The sequence below is a fragment of the Cataglyphis hispanica genome, chromosome 10 (genome assembly GCF_021464435.1).
Source record: "Cataglyphis hispanica isolate Lineage 1 chromosome 10, ULB_Chis1_1.0, whole genome shotgun sequence".
Taxonomy (NCBI): domain Eukaryota; kingdom Metazoa; phylum Arthropoda; class Insecta; order Hymenoptera; family Formicidae; genus Cataglyphis; species Cataglyphis hispanica.
This window is the reverse complement of record NC_065963.1, coordinates 2,258,285-2,281,635: the sequence shown is the minus strand read 5'-3', so window position 1 is coordinate 2,281,635 and position 23,351 is coordinate 2,258,285. Positions and strand designations below refer to the sequence as shown.

Genomic DNA, 23,351 nt, shown 5'->3' with positions numbered 1-23,351 from the left:
GCATCGCATCGCCAACAATTCCTTTACTAGGCTAATGAAATTCCGAAGTGAGAGACACAAAGGCGGCATCACTGAAGCATTTGAATGCTGCATCTGGTCTCGATCTTCGGCTTCCTTGCGGTTTAGCTGTACTTTCGTGCAGCATGTGGGCGAGGATGCGGAAAAACGTAGGAAAAGGAAATGTGCGCTGGTTACACAACTCGCCCATCCCTCGCAGAAAGAATTCGCATCAAGTGATCCCTGATACCTGTCGCTTATCTCTTTCCACGCTTTCCCCGATCCCGCTATCCTCTCTCTCTGTGGGCGAAGATTTAAATTTCACCCTTTTCAGCCAGTAATCTTGCGATATTCCTCTTTCTTCCTCGCTTCTCCCACTTTCTCTCTCTCTCTCTCTCTCTCTTTCTCTCTCTCTCTCTCTCTCTCTCTTCTCTTACTTAGTCTTGAATAATTTAATAAACCTGCTCTTAGTCTTGTAGTGCCATTAGCAATACATACATAATTTATGAATTTTTTTATTTATTTTCTTCAGAAAAGTGCACCAAGACATATGGATGAATAAATTCTTTTAAATGGTTGTTGTTTGTGTACTTATTATTTAAGCAAAATATTTTTTCCTTCTTAATCTCTCTTTCTCTCTCTCTCTCTCTCTCTCTCTCTCTCTCTCTCTCTCTCACTTTCTCTCGATGACGAAGTTTATTAAAAATTTATAAGTGTCGAAGAGACTTTAAATATGTAAATACTTTAATATTGTATTGAGAAACAGGTTATTTGCAGTAAATCTGAGCAAAGAGAAAACAGAGAACGGCGATGATAACAGCTGAAACAATTCATGTCGAGAAATTAACTTTTATCGATTTCCAATTAATTATTCTTATATGCGCGCAGCCATAACTAAGATAAAATAAGCGCTGTTTTTGAAATCGTACAAATTGATGCAAATTTTCAATACTAACAATACGTAAAATTTTCATAATTTATGATAACAGTGTTTTATACATGTGTATAAGAGACTAGTTTTGTTTGATCGTGATTTTTGTTCAGATCTTTTTATTTATCTTATTTTTAGATTTTTTACTTTATTTTTTTTTTTCTTTTTTTTTTGGCTTTATTACATTTAGGAGCCGAATTAGTTTTCATTATAATAATTTGATTAGTTTATTTTGTAATATATTTTAAGTCGATGAAAAATCGTATCTTTTTTTTCTTTCAGGTTTTCACCGGCGCGGCGACGTGTTTTTACGCCTTCATAGGCTTCGACATAATAGCCACTACTGGTGAGGAAGCGACAAATCCGAAGAAGAGTATCCCGCTCGCCATAGTCTCATCATTGATCATAATTCTCGTTGCTTACGTTACCAGCAGCATGGTGTTGACACTAATTGGTGAGTGAACCGTTAAACAATACATACGCCGTTGTCCTTTAGGTTGAAATGCGTGCTTAGACGATTAGTCCTTACAAATATATATGCGATAATGAACCGTCTATTGTATGGAACGTACGGGTCTAGTCCCTAGAAAAACATGGAATTCTGGAATTCTCAGGGATTTCTTTTCTATCTGGAAAAATCATGGAATTCTTGTGGAATTTTATTTGGGATTTAAAAAATATTCACACTCTTTGATAATTTTTTTTTTATATTGTAAGCAATCGGCAATGGATGTCGACTCTCTAGAAAAACATAGAATTTTGGAATTCTCAGGGATTTCTTTTCTATCTGGAAAAATCATGGAATTCTTGTGGAATTTCATTAGGGGATTTAAAAAAAATTGACACTTTTTGATAATTTTGCTCTTATATTGGCAGGGAGTGTTTGGAAAAATATAGAATTCTAAAATTCTTAGAGATCTTTTTCCTACCTGGAAAAATCAGGGAATTCTTGTGGAATTTTATTAAGAATTTAAAAAATATTCACACTCTTTGATAATTTTTTTCTTATATTGTAAGCAAACGGCAATGAATGTCGACTCTTTAGAAAAACATGGAATTCTGGAATTCTCAGGGATTTCTTTTCTATCTGGAAAAATCATGGAATTCTCATGGAATTTTATTAGGGATTTAAAAAAAATTAACACTTCTTGATAATTTTGCTCTTATATTGGCAGGGAGTGTTTGGAAAAATATAGAATTCTAAAATTCTTAGAGATCTTTTTCTTACCTGGAAAAATCAGGGAATTCTTGTGGAATTTTATTAAGAATTTAAAAAATATTCACACTCTTTGATAATTTTTTTCTTATATTGTAAGCAATCGGCAATGAATGTCGACTCTCTAGAAAAACATGGAATTCTGGAATTCTCAAGGATTTCTTTTCTATCTGGAAAAATCATGGAATTCTCATGGAATTTTATTAGGGATTTAAAAAAAATTGACACTCTTTGATAATTTTGCTCTTACATTGGCAGGGAGTGTTTGGAAAAATATAGAATTCTAAAATTCTTAGAAATCTTTTTCCTACCTGGAAAAATCAGGGAATTCTTGTGGAATTTTATTAAGAATTTAAAAAATATTCACACTCTTTGATAATTTTTTTCTTATATTGTAAGCAATCGGCAATGAATGTCGACTCTCTAGAAAAACATAGAATTTTGGAATTCTCAGGGATTTCTTTTCTATCTGGAAAAATCATGGAATTCTTGTGGAATTTTATTAGGGGATTTAACAAAAATTGACACTTTTTGATAATTTTGCTCTTATATTGGCAGAGAGTGTTTACTCTTTAGAAAAACATGGAATTCTGAAATTCTCAGAAATTTTTTTTCTATCTGCAAAAATCAAGGTATTATTATGGAAATTTATTGAAGATTGTTTAAAAAATTTTCATTCTGATAATTTTGCTCTTATATTGTAAGCAACCAGCAGGAATGTCTACTCTTTGGAAAAACATGGAAAACTTGAAATTTTCAGGAATTTCTTTTTTGTATCTGGAAAAATCAGGGAATTTTGAAATTTTATTAAAGATTTAATAAAAAATTGCACACTAACAATTTTACTTTTATATTATGAGCAATTGCAGAGCCAAGTTATGTGAAAATTATGTTGCAACATATTTTTTATTGTAATTTTTAGTAATAAAAAATGAAAATGTTATGCAAATAAAAAATGTTTATCTTACGAAAGCTATTTATCTTTTTTTTGTTATTTAGTGCATTTATACATTTAACATTTGAAATTAGTGACTCTATGTTTTTTCTTTGTATGAGTGAAAAATACAAATATAGAAAACGCATATAATAAAATAATTTTTAAAAGGTTATCCCAAAGAGTAATCGTTAAAATATTCCTTAGAATTTTGATCAATAATATTTAGAAGCTCAAGAAATTTTCAAGGATTTTTTTTTACAAAATTTGACATTCTCGTTTTTGCATTATGTATGACTTTGTATAATTATTTCATTGATTCTTTAAAATTATTTTAATCATTTTCAATATTTCGTATTTAATTCTCGATATCCACGCTGTCACAGTTTTATCTCATACTTGGATTTTACAACCGTAGGATTGTAAATGTTCAATAAAATGTAAAAGAAATGTAAAATAAAAGGTATTAAAATTAATATAGAATTAATAGAGAATTATTATTAAACGATCTTCATTAAAATATTTATTATCAAGTGTACTTTTATTATATTTATTATTATATTTATTATTATATTTTATTATTATATTTATTATTATATTTTGCAAAAATGATATATTTCGTAAAATGATTATTATTAACGCATTTCTAAACAAAATTTTTAGAATTAAATTTACACAATAGTGTTTGATAAAACGGAAAACAAATCGTCAATGTACATATTTTCCGACATCCTCTTTGTGTCTTCTAGTTCCCTATGACCAGGTCGATCAGGATTCAGCGTTAGTGGAGATGTTTGGTCAAGTCGGGGCCTACAAGTGCAAGTACATTGTCGCGGTCGGTGCACTGGCGGGCCTGACGGTCTCCATGTTTGGCAGCATGTTTCCAATGCCTAGGATAGTCTACGCGATGGCTCAGGATGGCCTTATATTTCGGTAATGATTTAAACATAAATATTATCGCGTGTATTGAAGAAAACGGCATGTGAGCCATATCGTGAATATAATGAACGCAGTACAAATCTGAATTATTGAAATATTAGGCGGGACAACAGACCTTATTCAATGTAAATAAGGTCGCAATAATTTAAACTAACCTAATATATTTTTGATATAATTTATTTATTTATTTAGCATAATATAAGGAAAAACCCATTGTACAAAGGACAAAAGAAAAAGAAAAGCTGGTATATTACAAAAATATAAAAAAATAATATAAATAAAAATAATTAAAGTAAAAATAATTTTAATTAAATTAAATTAAATATATAGAAATAAAAATTAGTTTTCCGATAAGACGGACGGACAAGAGTAGTGAAGTTGGACGAGAATACATCAGATGATTTAAATAACTGATAATATAATTAATAGCTTTATATGAACTGTGTTTGAAAATAATTTTAATGAGCACATTTTACTTATGCAGGAGCCTCAGCCATGTCTGGCCCGCGACTGGCACTCCCGCAATCGCCACTCTAACTTCCGGCATATGCGCCGCATTTGCTGCGCTGCTAATCCAGTTGGAGGTGTTGGTGGAAATGATGTCGATCGGTAAGGAATATTATAATATCGTGAAATATTCCTTGAAATACAAATCATTTCTCGTAGGATCTCATTTGACCTTGATTGATTATTGATTTATTTTACAAAAGTAATTACTATTACTATCGATTAGTAAAGACAAATCTGTTACTGTCTCCTCGAAGATTAACGTTCTCCAAATATAGTAAATGTATATGTATATGTATATATACATATATATGCATTATAAAATGTAAACTACAATATTTTAGAAGACTTTTGTTTTTAAAGATATTTTATAAGACATAATTATATATATATATATATATATATATATATATATATATATATATGTATATAATAAATATTTATATATATTTATTATATACATATATATATATTTATATATATATATTATCATTATCTCAGCATTTATATATATTATCATTATCTCAACAGTAATAAAATTTTAATGCTAAATTTTCTTTTTAAATATTATATTGTTGGAAAATTTGTATTTTCTCGTTAAAAAATATGTCGGTTAAAATTTTTACGATAAATATTTAACAGATTTATGTGTTAATTTAACATATTGCTGTTGTGTTAATTGAGCTCAAAAATTAAATTAATAAAACAATTAAAAAAAAATAACACAATGTGCATATATTTTTAATTTTACACAATAGATATGTTTTCTATTATTAATGACAGGATTTATCCGTTAGAATTTACAAAAAAAAAGCTGATTTTATTTTACAATAGGAGTAAGAATAATTACAAACCGTCAATAATTTTTTTCTAAGTTAATTGTATCATTAAAAATATGTTGATTTTACACAAACCTTAATTTAAATTACTATAAAGTTTGCATTTATTTTGTGTGGAAATATTAAAATAGTATTAAGCGTCGTCTACAATAGGAATAAGAGTAGAAGTAAGAGAATAGGAATAGGAAGTAAAAATACTTGATTCGCTTACGCCCTTACTTCAGTTCTCTTAAACCGGAAATAGTCCTCTTACGCCTACTCTTACTCCTAATGTAGACGACGCTATAGTATCACTATTTAATATATTCATATTATGTTGAATTAATACAAAAATTTGTGAGGATCGTTTGGAACATGCGATATATATATATATATATATATATATATATATATATATATATATATATACAGGGTGTTCTAGATCAGCAGTACACCCCTTTTCTTTCAAAAATTAAGCATTTTTAAGCAGAGAAAAATGTTTTAAACAAAAATTGTATGGTTGTGAGAGGAACATAAGATGGTGTCATTGATTTGACCTTGGATGGCGTTAAGGTCAAGTCAAGGACACTTTTAATTTCTTAAATAGAAACCCCCATTTTTTATTGCATATTCTTATAGCTTAGGTCAAGAGCTTTCCAAAACACTATAATACTATATACCAAAACACTATAATGTACAGAAAATAATTGTTTTTTATAAAAAGTATGCAATTATTTGCAATATATTTTTTTATAACAATTATTTATTTTTTCTTTACACCATTTGATTCATCTTATTATTTTGTACATAAAAGTATAACGATACAATTATTAAACACTAAATAATTTTCGAGATATTTTATATTTTATACTAAAATATGTCAGATTAAGATACAAAATAATTCAAAAAATACTTAATGAAAAAATACTTTATTATAGTGTTTTGGAAAGCTCTCGGCATAAGCTGTAAGAATATGCAATAAAAAATAGGGTATTCCATTTAAGAAATTAAAAGTGTCCTTGACTTGACCTTAACGATGCCATCCAAGGTCAAACCAATGACACCATCTTATGTTCCCCTTAAAACCATACAATTTTTCTCAAAAACATTTTTCTCTAAAATGCTTAGTTTTTGAAAGAAAAGGGGTGTATGGGTGATCTAGGACACCCTGTATATGTTAAGCCAAACTTTATATAACAGTATGCTTGTCAAATTTATAGTTCAAGTATTCCAAGCAATGCTAAGAGAAAAGGCACGTTATTTAAACGTTCAAAGATCACCGTTCGCGATTTATATTTCAGGTACGCTGCTAGCGTACACCCTAGTGTCTACCTGCGTGCTGATACTGCGGTATCAGCCGCACTCGACAAATCTGGTCGAATTGCTGCCTCAGAGTCTGAGGACCCCGTGTCGATCGCCCACGAAGGAGACGCAGGGGAACGGTCAAGTATCTTATGGCAAGGAGCTCAGGCCCGATCAGCTTACGACCGCGTTGAATTCGGTTCAGGCATCCCAGTCGGAGCTCACAACTACAAACAATGGACAACGCATTACGGTAAGACGTGCACGATGTTTATACGACGAATATCTTTTATAGAAGAAGAAGAAATTTCAGCTCGATGAAAAAAATAAAGCTTCTTCAATTTTACATTTTGCTTCCTTAATTTAAAATTTTTATATATTTATACGAATTCGTTCTTTGGTGTTTTTAAAAATGTATACACTGGCTTATTATTTCATTTGTGCGCTTGATTATTTTTTAATCGAGTTAGAATCCTTCCGGCGAGTAGCTTCTGAGACTTCTTCTTTCCATTTTTTCAACTACTTTTTAAAATATTCTTTCTTTTTTTCTTGCAAATTATTTATATATATTTATATACATTGAAAAAATGTACTAAATTAAAAAAAAAAAATTATTTTAAAGAAGTATTTATTTTAATACTTGCAAAGGAATTGGTTATTTCAATTAAGCAGCAAATATATTTGAATTAATAAAATGTAAAATAAAAGCAAAATATGCTTTTATTGACAAATAAAAAAAAATTCTTTTTTTATCTTTATTATATTTTAAATTACTTTTTTTGAAAAAAAAAACATTTTTTAAATTTTTGGCTGCTTGTTTCAAAATCACAGATTTTGTTTATTTTAATAAATAATTTTTTGAACTTTAAATATAAATATATCTTTATACATAAAATTTAAAAAATTAATTATAATTAAATTAAATATTTTAGTTGAGAAATTATAATTTTTATTATATGCAACTAATAATTTATTTAATATATTATAATAAAACATTTCTGAAAACAACACAACTATATTTATTTAAGTAAAAAAAATCAAAATTTACAAAATGTATTTATTTAATTAAAAAAAAAAATTATTTTTAATTTATTTAAGACTCGTTTTATTCATTAAAATTTTCAAGACGTCGACATTCTTTTCTTCTATTTCTCTTTTAATATTGCAATATCGGCGAAGGAAATTGCATCGAATGTATAAGGTAAGAATGGGATTCGGGTGGTACGAATTTGCATTATTATTACAGGTGCGGCGAGTAAGAAGATGCAACAGCTCGTCGCCGGATTCGGACGACACGTACGGCGGTGAGGAGGACGACGTAGGACTAGGTAAGGACGACCAGTATCTCGTCAGCGACCGGACGGAGAATAAATTCTACGGCAGCGTGCACGCGGCCGCGGCAGCCTCGAGTTGCGGTAGCGCTCATCAGTATCCCGGAAACACGCCGATCATAGGACCGCCGTTGAATTATCTACAGCGTCGGCTTCAGGTAGGATCAAAATCCAATATCCACCAGGCTCTGGAATAAGGATCTTCGGTGATAAAAACCCGGCGAGAATATTCTAGTCCTTAGCTCGTGAGAGAAATCAGAATTTCTGATCTAGCACTTGAAGAAACTTTTCGACTCAAGGCTCGCTTAAATAAATATAATTTTAACGTAAATATATTATAATATATTGTATATCAATTTTTCTTTTTTTTTTTTAATACCGCTTTTGATAACGCTTCGTAGGCGGCGCAATATCTTTGTCCTGCTATATTCCCATGGGTGGACAGAGGTCCTGCGACAGAAGCCTCAGGACGTTATGTCATGAAGCTTGTTGGGATCTTATACTTATTGATCCTTATCTTTGACTTGATTATCGTCTGTGGGATGGGTAAGGAATTTACACACTCTCTCTCTCTCTCTCTCTCTCTCTCTCTCTCTCTCTCTCTCTCTCTCTCTCTCTCTCTCTCTCTCTCTCTCTCTCTCTCTCTCTCTCTATCTCTCCCTCTCCCTCTCTCTCTCTCTCTCTCTCTCTCTCTCTCTCTCTCTCTCTCTCTCTCTCTCTCTCTCTCTCCTCTCTCTCTCTCTCTCTCTCTCTCTCTCTCTCTCTCTCTCTCTCTCTCTCTCTCTCTCTCTAATATATATATAGCTATTCATGAAATGGATCAAATGTTTCAATTTTAATTCCCATATAATTTTTTCATATAAGAAAGAAAGAAGAAAAGAAAGATATATGTATATATTTTTCTAATAATAGTATAAAATAAAATATAATATATATATATATATATATATATATATATATATATATATATATTAATAAATATATATATTTTTATATTTTATTTTATACTATTATTAGATTTTTATTATTAAATTTTTGAAATTTCTTATTTAATATATTATATTAAAATTCTATTATCTATATTCTTCTAATAATAATATAAGATAAAATATAATATATATATATATATATATGTTTAATAAATATATATATTTTTTATATTTTATTTTATATTATTATTAGAAGAATATAGATAATAGAATTTTTAATATAATATATTAAACGAGAGATTGCAAAAAATTATTTAAAACACTTGATCAATTTCACGAATTAGATTATAAATCTAAATCTATAAATTTACTATCGTTTAATATTGCACATTTCTTTTTCCTTTTTCTTTCAGGTAATATGGGAACGTTCTCAACGATATTACTATTCGTCTTTCTCTTCGCCATAATCGGTATACTTCTCGCCATCAGTAGAAAGCCGCAAAATAGGTAGATAGATTATTAATTCGTAAATTTCATTTAATTTGCGAACCGCAATGTCCAGCCGAGCGTGAAATAATTAAGCGTGAAATTTCACAAATTCCATATGTAATTCCCGGACTTTTCCATTCTGTTTTAGGAGCAGCGTAATGTTTATGACTCCGGGCTTACCCTTCGTCCCCGCCATCGCCGTTACCGTCAACATTTATCTCATTTTCAAGCTCAGCATCCTCACCTTAGTCAGATTTACGGTGTGGATGATTCTAGGTACGAAGAAAAAAAAAAAGAAAAATTTTTTCGCTCTTCCAAAATATAAAATTCCACACAAATTGTTTTGACGATGGTGAATTATTTATGAATAAAGGCGCGAACTCCTTTTGCCAATTTCATTCTAATCCTCCGGACGTTTTAACCAGCTGATTATATACATTTATTGTCGCCAATCAATGATAAGAAAGCACGCTTGTATCTGCCGTCAGGTTTTATCATGTACTTCTATTACGGCATCAAGCACAGCAGTTTGGAGGAGGCGAACGCGTCGGAGAACGTCGACGACATCGTCGTGGGTGGTACGGGCGGCAATATCGAGCTTACCGTCACCGATCATCATCAGCAGTACACGACACCGGATCGTAGCATCTACGAGGGCCAACAATTGGACGCGTTTGGCCAGCCAGTATTCGGCAGCACGAACTTTGGCGGCACGCCAAATCAGCAACAGCAGCAGCGTATCGGCGGAGGCTACCAGCAGAGGCAAACGGCGAGCGGCCACCGCATCGACCAAACTGCGCCGACGACGACGACCTTGTTCATCGATCAGGAGACCTTCCCCAGCTGGGACGATTGAGGAGCGTCGTGCGCGATGCCGAGCGGATATTAATGTATACATAACACATGAACAGAAAAGAGAGAGAGAGAGAGGTATAACACAACGCCTGACGAATATGTTCGCGCGCGTGATTGGCATCGGATGATGATCACCGGTGACATTAGACCCTCCGGAGATTGCGATGATTTTGGATTTGATTTCGAATTTTGACGGCTGCGCGAGATCTTTTTTTGAACGCGACGAGCTTTCAACGAACGATTATCGAGAGTTGCGAGTTGTACTTGAAATATGAATAAAAAGATCTTCTAAAGATATTTTTAAAACATGACATAATGGTTATTGTTGATTAATAAATGTTTAATAAATTATATTTGAGATTAAAAATTTGGTATTAATTTTAGCAATGAAAAAATTGATAAATTTTTTGAAATTCCTGTAGTTTTTTTCATCTGAGAGATGAAATGAAATATAAGGATGAATTTTTGTACGCTGAAAAAAATGTACTAAATAAAAAATTGTTTTCTTAAATACTTGCAAAGAGAGGAATTGATTATTTCAATTAAAAGCAGCAAACATATTGGAATTAATAATAATAAAAGCGCAATATGCTTTTATTTGCAAATAAATAAAAGAAAAAAAAAACATTAATTTTTGGCTGCTTGTTTCTAGAACACAGATTTTCTTTATCTTAATAAATAATTTTTTATCTTCAAATATAAATATTTTTTTTATATTAAAACTTTAAATAATGCATTTTAAACATTATAATTTTTATTATATGCAAGTAATAATTTATTTAATATAACAAAGCATTTTTGAAAGCAAAGTATACATTTATTTACATAAAAAAATCCAAATTCAAATGTCGTTATTTAATTTATTTGATTGAAAAGATTTTTATTTTTAGTATACAAATGTTCATTTGAAATATTTATTTGACATAAATATATGTTGACTACAATAAGTTGAATTTTGAATACGAGTTTAGTCACATTCCTTTTCTCAAAGTGATAAGATCATTGAGAAGATTTGATCGATGTACGTCAGTCGAGATCAAAATCCGCGATACTCCGAGGGTCGGACTTGTTGACTACTTTGGGATGAATGTAGGAAATAATTTTGCGGCAATATTTATTATTCTAGTTGTATAGTATCGTCGTTGACAGACGAGAAGAGAAAGAGAAGGAGAGAAAGAGGAAAGGGGGACGCGACATACCAAAAGAATAAAAAGGGATGAGAGAGGGGTGAAGGGAGGAAGATGGAGAGACCATTACCATTAGTAGTATAAGGCGAAACTTGTGTTTTCCAAGACAGCGTTCTAACTGCAAACATAAGTTCAAATTTATCGCTAGTTCCGAGGCGAATGCGAGACAAGAGTGACAGTGTCGTCCGGAGCGAAAGGGTGACTGAAAGACACGAGAGAATGAGAGCGAGGAAAAAAAAAAACGAGAGACAAAAGGGGAACGAGGCGTGCTTGAAAGAATAATGAAGAGAAAGAGAATATGTTCGTGCGAGTCCGTAGAAGAGAACACTTTAATTGAGGAATTAAGAAAGAAAAAAAAAAAAAAACACAAAAAACAGAAACGTCATCTCTTGCCTAACTTTAGTCTTTCCCTCCCAAAAAGCAAAAAAAAAAAACAAGAAGTTTAGTCTAACATATTATAATCGTATACCTAAGCTTACTACATACTTACATACGTCTTACCTCGAGTAAAAGACCCTTTGATTATTAATTTACACATAATTTGTATAAATTATCTGTAGGATTTAAGCGCTCGTCGCCTCCCAACGGATGAAAGATTTAAATTGAATTGGCTCGCCCGCAGGAGGAATAGACTTATTAAAAGGATTAATGGAAACGATGAAGAAATTAATAATTCTGTTCACTAGCGCGCGCCCGTTCTTCGCTTCATTTATTATACACTTAAACAAAATAGAATATGAAAGAATTGCTAATCAAAGATTGAGAAATAAAAAAAAGAAAACAATAGGGATACTAGATGTTCAGTTTTACAAGGATTGAACTCCGCCATCTTGTATCGATTTTTTTAATATGTCTATCTCTTGCGGAACAATGGACGGGCGGGAGACGAGTCGAGAGAGAGAGAGAGAGAGAGAGAGAGAGAGAGATGAAATTTCGTTTTTGTGTAAATATCTTCGGTGTTTCGAGAAAAAAAAAAAAAAACATTTCTTCGTACGTACGTGCACAAGTCCGTTGTGCTTCTCTGTCCGCTAGTGTGTTCCGCGCGATGAATCGAGGATAGCCTTCGATACTAATTAAAGTCGGGGAAGATGCGCGCCCGTGTCCCCGATCCGAGCAGATCACTTATTCATACCGCTAGTGGCGGGTCTAATTAAGTTTCGAGATATTTCGAGAATACACCGTGCGACGTGATCCCCTCATCGTGCTCATTCCGTCTAATTGACACTTATCGGATCCGATGTATTAATCCCGCGACTTAATTCGCGAGGCGAATCAGCCAAGATATTCCGAGAGATACATAAATGATGTGACACGCGATTGCGATAAAAACGCTAGGAAAGATAGAACGGGACGCTGATAAGATTTAGTCGTCGAGAATTTTTATTATTGAGGACGAAACGTGCTTTTGTACGATCTGAGTCACGCACGGTGTGACAGCGAATGGGCCTTAAGGGCCCAGGCTGCTCTATAGGAATATGAAAAATTGATGATTTTAAGGAATTTTTTTAAGAACGTTAGGAAATGATCTTTTTGACGTTTCACATATGTTTTTATTAATGTTTAAATGAAGAAATTCGATCTAATTTTATTGCGTAGATTATTTTGGAGGGATTAAATTTAATTAGAATTTTAAAAAATTAATATTTCATATTTTTCCGATTAATATTGATCATATTAATAATTATTTATTATTACTATTAATATTATTAATATTGATAATATTAATAATATTAATAGTAATAATAAATATTAATATTTAATATTTTAATATTAATAATGTTAATAAATATTAATATTTAATATTTTTCTGACCTTTAAGAAATAAAAAAATTTTAACAAAATCGAAATATTTAATTCCAAAATAAAATTATTTTATTTCCCGATTTTTTTCTAATGAAACTAGGCTTTCTCTCTTTCAGTATCCAAAAAATATATTTTGTCGAATAAAATTAGACCGATTTTGTTTTGTTTCAAACACAATAGCACGTCACATCGACAAACCATTCATTTTTAAACACACTAGGCGCTGATGCTCGTATTAAAAAAAAACTGAATATCCAAAATTAAAAAATACCAACTGTTTAAACATTAATTGAAACATATGTGAAACACCGAGAAGATCAATCTTAAATATTCTATAGAAAAAGTAACCTAAAAATCATCAATGTTATAGTAAACTGAGCCTTCAATTATGGCACAAATTATTTTCTTTCATTTCATCTTTCCTTTAAATTCTTACGTTATCGTTACATCGTTGTCGTTATCCGTGTTTTTCTCCATCATCGTGCTTTTTTCTTCTTTTTTTTTTCCTATTCTTTGCTCGTAACGGAGACACACGTTGTGCATATTATTCGACATTCGATCGTGCATCTTCCAGAAGAGCGTCGCGACGCTCGTCGGTTGCTCGAACGGGTGGAGAGGGTCGTTGGCGGGTACGACATCACCCTCCCCCGCTTTCGCGAAACTGCATTTCTTCTCGTGTCTGTATTTACTTTTTTTGCCCAGCTACTCCCAACCACCCTTAACTTTAACTTCGTTGGGACTACGTCGTCCGGCCGTGCGTGGAAAAATCGCAAAAATCCCGCGGCTCTCGAGTCGTCCGACACTCTCCGCGTCCCCTTCCCACGTGGAAACGAAATCCGATAATGTAGGCAACGATCAGAATCGATCGCTTCGAATGAAATTGCTTCGAGGAGAAACACTGTGATTGAATATTGAATAAGAAATTATCGCGCGCGTCCGATCGATCGTTTTAATGGAATATCGAATGGGGTCCGACTAGGAGAAGATCGATAATTGTTTATCGTTACGGGGATTATTCTTATGGGGGATAAAATTAATTGAATAACGACGAGTGTAATTATCGCAGAATAAAATATTATTTAGCGATCAAAAGAAAAAAAAAGGAAAAAAAAAAAAGAAAAACCCAGATAATAGTTTACTCGTTCGAGATGGATTTAATGTGCGTTGAGACACATTTCTATTGTATATGTACTTTTCTTTCTTGATAATAATCGAAACTGCTCTATTGTAATCCCTCACGTACGTATCACGCGTACATTTCGATCTTTGTATTAGGAGAGAACTTGTTCCAAGATCGATCGTTCGCCCTGACTCGCTTTCGCACGCACACTCTGTGATCGAAATCTCTGACGGCAATGGCGAACGTCGATCGTTTCGATCGTAAAATTGATTCGAGGATCAAAAGGAGAGATACTTGACACGCTACAGGGGCAGGTGTCGAGAGCTCGTGCGCGTCTCGCTTTTTTATTCTCTTACATATCGATCGGGGGTGATCTTTTCACATATCAGTCTTTATCCGCGACGCGGGAAAGTCGCGGAAATGTTGCGTGATTATATACAGTTATAGTTACAGTTATATATCGTATACGGGCGCCGTCGACGAGATATATACATACATATATATATATATATATATATATATATATATATATATATATATGTTCCAATAAAAGTAGAATACTTTCTATACACACGAGACTGTTCGATTTTTTAGGTAACGGTAATATACGTGTACACATATCAGAGATATGGCCGCGTAAAATTCGCGTCCACGCTCCTAATTTTACGACCTTCATCAATTCGAACATGTATTTTTTCTAGACTGAATCATTACTTTGTTCTTTGCTCTTTGCTTCTTAAATTCAACTGACTGAGAGTAAAGATCGAGGATGACGTAACTCTTCATGTCGTATAGAATTTTTAATGTAATGTTATCACATTGTTGGAAGATCTGTTTTTTTTTCGATAAAAAAATATGCCGGTTAAAAGTTTTCTGTTAAATATTTAACACACATTTGTGTTAAGTATTTAACGCAATAATATTAGACGCATTTGTGTTAAATAATTAACACATTTGTGTGTTAAATATTTTTTAATTAACATAATATTTAACACATTCATGTATAAATATTTAACACAATAATATTTAACATATTGTTAAACTTTTAACATTATTAAATATTTAACACATTGTTAAATAATTAACGTAATATTTAACACACTTATGTGTTAATATAACATATTGCTGTTGTGTTAATTGAACTCAAATTAAATTAAAAATGCCTAAAAATAATACAATATACACACATTTTTAATTTTACACAATATATACGTTTCGTATTATTAGTGACAGGATTTATCTGTTAAAATTTACAGAAAAAAATAATGTTGATATTATTCTAGATTTTATTCTATGAGAGTGTGACTACAAACCATCAATAACATTTTTCCAAATTAATTTTATCTTTAAAAATATGTTGAATTTAAAATTTGTTTTAAATTACTATGAAATTTGCATTTAATTTTTGTTGAAATATTAACTTAGTATCAGTGTCATATAACTTAACATATCTATATTATATTAAATTGACAAAAAAATTTGTATAGACTTCTTGGGACATTGGCATATATGTTAAATTTGAGTCAAATTTTCCAACAATGCAAAATATTTGATATCAAAAAATTATGAAAAAATGGCATTTAATTAAAAGAAATCATTGGAAGAAAACTTTTCACAGTCGAATTATATAGTGCGAATTTCGTGGACGGAGCGCAGACATGAATTTCGTGCGTTTGCAATGCAATTTACAATGCATGTTACTTTTATTTTTATCTTGATCCTCTACCCCTGTAATAATGTCGCGGATATCTTAGGAAATTGTTTTATCACACGTTGGGTCTACGTCACCGTGATATATCATTTTACAAGAAAATTGGGCTCCTCACGAGTACGATTTACTGTCCAATGTAAACTTATATGCGGCACTTTCTCCGAAAGCAAAGCACAAATTTGTGCCGCTTGATCGTTATATATATATACAGGGTGTCCTAGACCACCCGTACACCCTTTTTCTTTCAAAAACTAAGCATTTTAGAGATAAACGTTTTCAACAAAAATTATATGGTTTTGGGAGAAATATAAGATGATGTCATTGGTTTGACCTTAGATGGCATCGTTAAGGTCAAATCAAGGACACCTTTAATTTCTTAAATAGATCTCCTATTTTTTATCGCATATTCTTATAGCTTATGTCGAGAGCTTACCAAAACACTATAATAAAGTATTTTTTCATTAAGAATTTTTTGAATTATTTTGTATCTTAATCTAACATATTTTAATATACAATATAAAATATTTCGAAAATTATTTAGTGTTTGATAATTGTATCGTTATACTTTTATGTACAAAATAATAAGATGAATCAAATGGTGTAAAGAAAAAATAAATAATTGTTATAAAAAAATATATTGCAAATAATTACATACTTTTTTTAAAAACAATTATTTTCTGTACACCATTTGATTCATCTTATTATTCTGTATATAAAAGTTACGATACAATTATCGAAAACTAAATAATTTTTGAGATATTTTATATTTTATATTAAAATATGTCAGATTAAGATACAAAATTCTTAATGAAAAAATACTTTATTATAGTGTTTTGGAAAGCTCTCGACCTAAGCTATAAGTATATGCAATAAAAAATAGGGGTTTCTATTTAAGAAATTAGTGTCCTTGACTTGACCTTAACGATGCTATCCAAGGTCAAATCAATGACACCATCTTATGTCCCTCTCACAACCATACAATTTTCTCTAAAATGCTTAGTTTTTGAAAGAAAAGGGATGTATGGGTGGTCTAGGACATCGTGTATATATATTGTATATGTATATCTATATATCTTGTATTATATGCATGATGAAAAATATTACTAAGCAATTTTGAGCATTCTCGAAATAAAGTTAGCAATCAATACGAGCAATGGAATGGAACGTGTTGGCATTCTCTTTGTCCACGGTGACGTAACATATGTTAGAGAAGTTTATTCTGTGAAAGAATAGTGCCTGTACACATCTCTCTCCAGATGTTAGACGAAACGTTAGAGATCCCTTCCTTGAAATGGACAAGAAAATGTGATGATCAAAACGGCAAGCTTAATTGAAGGAGCTAATAAAGAGTCTCATTTTTATAAAATATTCATTTGATCTCGTAGATTAATTATCGTTATGTCATTGAAAATAGCGGTGAGCAGCGTTTAATGAAAAGATATGGTCCTTAAACGCCGCGATCAAAATCTTGCAGTGATTTTAAACACAGCGCATAAATCAATTTTTACATTAAGCTGTAAAAGTGATCTCATATTAAATTATAAAACTAAGAAGTATTACAGGAGAATCTCAGAAGCTCTTAGAAGATATAATAGAGAAGAGAATTACATTCTGAAAGTTATGAGAAAATATGGACATGACACAAGCGATTCCTATAAATTGAAAAGTAATAACTTTGCAATATTTTTTTTCCAAATTCGATTTTTAATTGAATTTTAAACTCGGTAAACGCATCACAACAAGGTATGACTTCCCTTCCATATTTTTTAATCCGTTAATTCAAGTATGCTATCTATGTGAATATAATAACGTTATTATTATAGTAAGCAGATTCACATATGTTCTGAGAAGAAAGTAAAACTACGTGCGAGATGAATAGCAAAACGATAAGGAGAATGTGACATTTTACTCTTTGCTCTTTTAATTAGTCTTTTGAATTCTTAGATAGGAGAAAATGGCCTATTGCACAGAGCGGCGAGAAAATGTCGACCGAGGTACAAACTATAAAGTAAAATTTAAGTCACAGAAAAAAAAACCTCTGACGCGTTGAGATGAAAGCGAATCTGAACGATATTAAAGTTTGAAAGGTGTCCATTAAGAATGTTTGAGAAATTTACACTGTTGGAAAATTTGTTTTCTTGTTAAAAAATGTCAGTTAAAATTTTTGTGTTAAATGTTTAACATATTCATGTGTTAATTTAATATACTGCTGGCTAATTAAACTGAAATATTAAATTATCAAAAACGTCTGAAAAAAAATTAACCCAATGTGCATATATTTTTAACTTTGCACAATAAATGTGTTTCGTATTATAAATGACAAGATTCGTCTGTTAAAATTTATAGTAAAAAAATGTTGATTTTATTTTATAATAGGAGGAAAAGTGATTTTACAGATCGTTAAATTCTCGATCAGATTATTTCCAGTTAATTTTATTTTTTTAAATGTTAATTTTAAAAATTTATTTTAAATTACTATAAAATTTACATGTATTTTATATTAAAATATTAACATAATATTAGTGTCACCATTTAATATATCAATATTATGTTAAATTAGCACAAAAATTTGTGTGGATTATTTAGGACATGCAATACGTGTTAAATTTAGCCAAAAATTTCCAGCAGTGTAGATATCTTTCGTCGAGATATTATTTTCAAATCAAACGTTTAGTTTGACGAAGCATGTTTTATTTAAAAAAATTTAGCAGATCCGACAGATTTACTCGTCTAAGCGTGTAACTTGAAATAGTAACTCGTTCTACAGAGAGTTCCGAGGTGGCTGTAAGTTGAAAGTATTAGCTTCTACGAAGAGAGACATGACGCGGAGAAATATCACACTTTCAATACAGAAAAGCTGTGTCATTTTTTCAGTTAAAAAAAAAAAGTGATTTTACAAATTGACGTATAATAACTGATGACAGTATCGAATGCACTGAGGCAATAATGTTGTAGTTTGAAACAATTCCTTTCCTTCCTCTCTAAATTGCAATTCGGGAAAAATTAATTCACGATAGCTCTTCTTTTCCACTGCAAGTGTGATATACAGGCTGTCCCATAATTCGCGGATCACCCGTGGTGTGCATATAAAGGATATCAAAGTGAATAAGAAAGTCCTTTACCATTTTACAATTTTCTTAATAATTATTGAGATATTCATTAAAAAAGACCGGCCAATCCGCGCCTTATACAAGTGCGCGAAGGGACGTCCTACTGTAATGTGATACTAGGCGCGCGGCGAAGCGGTGGGAGAGACGCTCTATGAAGGCTACGTATAAGCGTGTAGAACACTTCACCGCGCGCTTAATATCGCTTATATAAGGCGTGGATTGGCCGATCTTTTTTAATGAATATCTCAATAATTATTAAAAAAATTGTAAAATGGTAGAAGACTTTCCTATTCACTTTGACATCCTTTATATGCACACAACGGGTGATCCGCGAATTATGGGACACCCTGTATAAATATAACGGAGGATAGAATAAGCAATCGACGGCTAAGGACCAGTTTGTTTGCAGGCCAAAATAGCGAGCGTGTGTCGATATAAATGTATGATATGAATGTAAAGTCAAAGAAGAAGTACGTCTTGTAGAAATGCAAAAAAAAAACGCTAAAAACGAGAGAAATTTTTAAGATCTACGTAAACATATCTGTAAGAAAACTGATTAAAAATAATGGAATAATACTCTGCAAATTATAAAATGGCGCTGTAATGACCACTTTCATGCTAGTCATATTCACGTTGCATATATTTCTTCCTTGTTCTTCTCAAAAATTTCTATTTTGTGATTTAACAAACTTCACGTTTCATTTTCGATATTATTTTTCGATACTTCAAATAATATTGTAATGGAATCCGCGTTCCGGAAGCTGCATTATCTTTTTTGTCAGTATCTTTGATTGAATAATGATATTACGAAGAGAAGGAAAGGACGGACACGCTGTATTGAAATATTAAAAATTAACTCGTAGCGATTTTAATCTCCTACGTAAGTATGTAATTTGCGACAGCGCGTAACACACTTTGCAAATTTTACGAGTCGCTTGTCACGCTTGTGACTTATTAAAGTGCATTTGTTCTCGCGTCAAACGTCGAGCGTCAAATCGATCGCGCTCGCGTGGAAGATTCGTAATTACGAGCTCGGCGAGAAGGTTTAGCAGCAGGCGAATACTTATGTATGTAGATCGTTGAAAAATAAAAAATGCGAAAACTGCGTTCTTTAAGGACGAAAGTTCCGTTGAACGCCACCTTTCTCGCTACTTCGTCGAGAAAATACCGGAAAAAAAAATTCTCTTGCCCTTAAGAAAATGCAGAGAGAACGAGGAAGAGAGAGAGAGAGAGAGAGAGAGAGAAAATGTGAAAGAGAGAATGCGAGAAAGGGAGAGAAAGTATGCGAGCGTGAATGATGTATGATATACTTTGTGCATGATGTATACTTTGTTTCTCTCGGGACGGTCGGGTGGAGGGCACTCGAGGTATCTCGGGAAGATATATATGCGCACGAGAAGGACAGAATTTTTTCCATGTAATATATATTATACCCTTACGTAACTATATACGTTGTTTAATATTGATAAGGATCAAAAATAAAAGTGATTATTCAAAAGCTAAAAGGACTGCTTGGTTTAATCCGCACCATCTGCACATTACAGGTGGGGCAAATATTATCAGACACCCTATATAAGTATGTAAATACGTGTATGTTTATATATTAAGACGAGTATATTTAAAGTATAATTATTCGCCAGCCTCATCGTCACAAAGATAAATTATTGTTCACTTGAATCGAACAGATCTGTAAAAAAAAATTTGTATTTTTTTTCTTTTATTTCTTTCCCTATTATCTTATTGTGTATGTGAATTTTTTTTATGTCTATGAATTTTTTTTACAAATAAATAAATTAATTTTTTATACAGGGTTTCCCATTTTAAAAGTTCCATCTTCATAACTTTTCAGGATCAACGTTTGAAAGAAAACGACTCGGATAAAAGTTGTAGAGAACAAAGGGGGCTATTTAATAGTGACCTTGGACTTGACATTAAAAGTCATTTTCAAGGTCATTTGAAAGTCAACTTCTGTTTTAAATGGAAACCCCATTTTTATTGCATATTCTTGTAGCTTATCTTGAGAGCTTTTCAAAGCACTATAATATAATATTTTTCATTAAGAATTGTTTGAGTTATTTTGTATCTTAATCTAACTTATTTTAGTATAAAATATCTCGAAAATTATTTAGTGTTCGATAATTGTATCGTAATACTTTTATGTACAGAATAATAAGATGAATCAAATGGTACAAAGAAAAAATAAATAATTGTTATAAAAATATATTGCAAATAATTGCATACTTTTTTAAAAATAATTATTTTCTGTACACCATTTGATTCATCTTATTATTCTGTATATAAAAGTATTACGATACAATTATCGAACACTAAATAATTTTCGAGATATTTTATATTTTATACTAAAATATGTTAGATTAAGATACAAAATAACTCAAAAAATTCTTAATAAAAAAATATTTTATTATAGTGTTTTGAAAAGCTCTCAAAATAAGCTACAAGAATATGCAATAAAAAATGGGAGTTTCCATTTAAGAAACGAAAGTTGACCTTTAAATGACCTTGAAAATGACCTTTAATGTCAAATCCAAGGTCACTATTAGATAGTGATCCCTTTGTTTCCTACAACTTTTATCCGAATCGTTTTCCTTCAAACGTTGATCCTGAAAATGAGGATGGAACTTTTAAACTGGGACACCCTGTATATAATAACTTTCTCCATTAAGTATGAAAAACTTTGCGATGTTAATGAAAAGCAGAAAGGACTGAGAGTTGATGTTATGAATCTAACACAGGATAAAACTACAATTACAGTGGAAAATTTTATTTCGACGTCAGGAGGCAAGTAAACATTTCTGTATATATTTTTTAAATTACCTATCAATAATTATTAAAAAAATTAAGTATTTTTAATTATGCTATTTGGCTAGAATATTTCAAAAGAATTATCGTATAATTTCTAAAAAAGAATCGTGAAAAAGTTAACACGTATATATTATATAAGAATAAATAAATACATAAAAAGTTGACTAATGAATATTATCAGAAATATGTATTGATCAATATAATGCTCTTCTAATCTTTGTATAATCTTTTTTAGATTAATACAAAAATGTAAGGAAAACAAAGAAGAGGGAATACAACATAGATGGAGAAAGCCCTTTTACCTACAGCGCCGATAAAGTAATGCGAAGTAGTACTGACCTTTCGTTGTCAGACGATCTTGCGCCGCACCCAGTCAGTAGTTACGCACCCTCATTAGACAGACGACGCGTGCTTGATGCTACAAGTGATAACGACGATCAGATCGATTCTTGTATTTATCGATCGTTGAAAAATTTAACATATCCTAAATGGTCCACACACATTTCTGTGTTAATTTGACATAATATAGATATGTTAATTGATAACACTAATATTATGTTAATATTTTAACATAAAATTAATGCTAAAACTTTATAATAATTTGAAAAAAATTTTGTGTAAAATATTTGAGCATATTTTTAATGATAAAATTAACTTGAAAAAATGTTATTGACAGTCTGTAATCACTCTCACTCTTATTGTAGAATAAAATCAACAATTTTTTCTATAAATTTTAACAGATAAATTCTGCCACATAATACGAAACATATCTATTGTGTAAAATTAAAAATATGTGCATATTGTGTAATTTTTTTTAGTTGTTTTAATAATTTTTTTTAGTTGTTTTAATAATTTAACATTTGAGTTTAATTAATAGAATAGCAATATGTTAAATTAACACAAATGTGTTAAATATTTAAAGCACAAATTTTAATCGGCATTGTTTTTTAACGAGATGATACAAATTTTCCAACAGTGTATTGTATAATACTCTCTTCGCTTTCGTCGTTAAAATTTCTGACTCATCTGACTCAAATGTCTTTTATGTTGCAACATACGGAACTGTCAGGATAGTCGCATGTTATGACACGTGAAATATTTGAGGAATCGTCGCCTCTATTTCCATGACGTAATCAGGTGCTGGCTGTTTTTGCGAGGTAAGATATCACTGGATATCTCATAGATGTTCCACAGCTAACTCACTCTCGTCCGTATGAAGAAAATGTCAAGGCTTCATTCCGTGAAACAAGATAGTCTTCTCTTCTCTATCACGCGAACGTTTACATATTACGATACGTGCTCTTTGTCTCTTTTGGTTAAAAAAAAAAAAAAAATTAGAATGATTAGGA

The 23,351-nt window shown here is 31.1% G+C and overlaps 1 protein-coding gene across 5 annotated transcripts in view; it reads left to right on the top strand.

Moving 5' to 3' along the window:
• Window positions 1-11,875, top strand: part of LOC126852239 (probable cationic amino acid transporter) — a 99,686-nt gene extending 87,811 nt beyond the window's left edge. For all 5 annotated transcript variants that reach the window (XM_050596822.1, XM_050596821.1, XM_050596823.1 and 2 more), the window contains 9 exons: window positions 1,211-1,382; window positions 3,828-4,011; window positions 4,502-4,626; window positions 6,644-6,897; window positions 7,891-8,133; window positions 8,377-8,521; window positions 9,318-9,411; window positions 9,542-9,669; window positions 9,882-11,875. In XM_050596822.1, the coding sequence (XP_050452779.1) occupies window positions 1,211-1,382; window positions 3,828-4,011; window positions 4,502-4,626; window positions 6,644-6,897; window positions 7,891-8,133; window positions 8,377-8,521; window positions 9,318-9,411; window positions 9,542-9,669; window positions 9,882-10,249 (1,713 nt within the window). In that variant the 3' untranslated portion in view covers window positions 10,250-11,875. The remainder of the gene's footprint in view (window positions 1-1,210; window positions 1,383-3,827; window positions 4,012-4,501; window positions 4,627-6,643; window positions 6,898-7,890; window positions 8,134-8,376; window positions 8,522-9,317; window positions 9,412-9,541; window positions 9,670-9,881) is intronic.
• The last annotated feature ends 11,476 nt before the right edge of the window (window positions 11,876-23,351 follow it).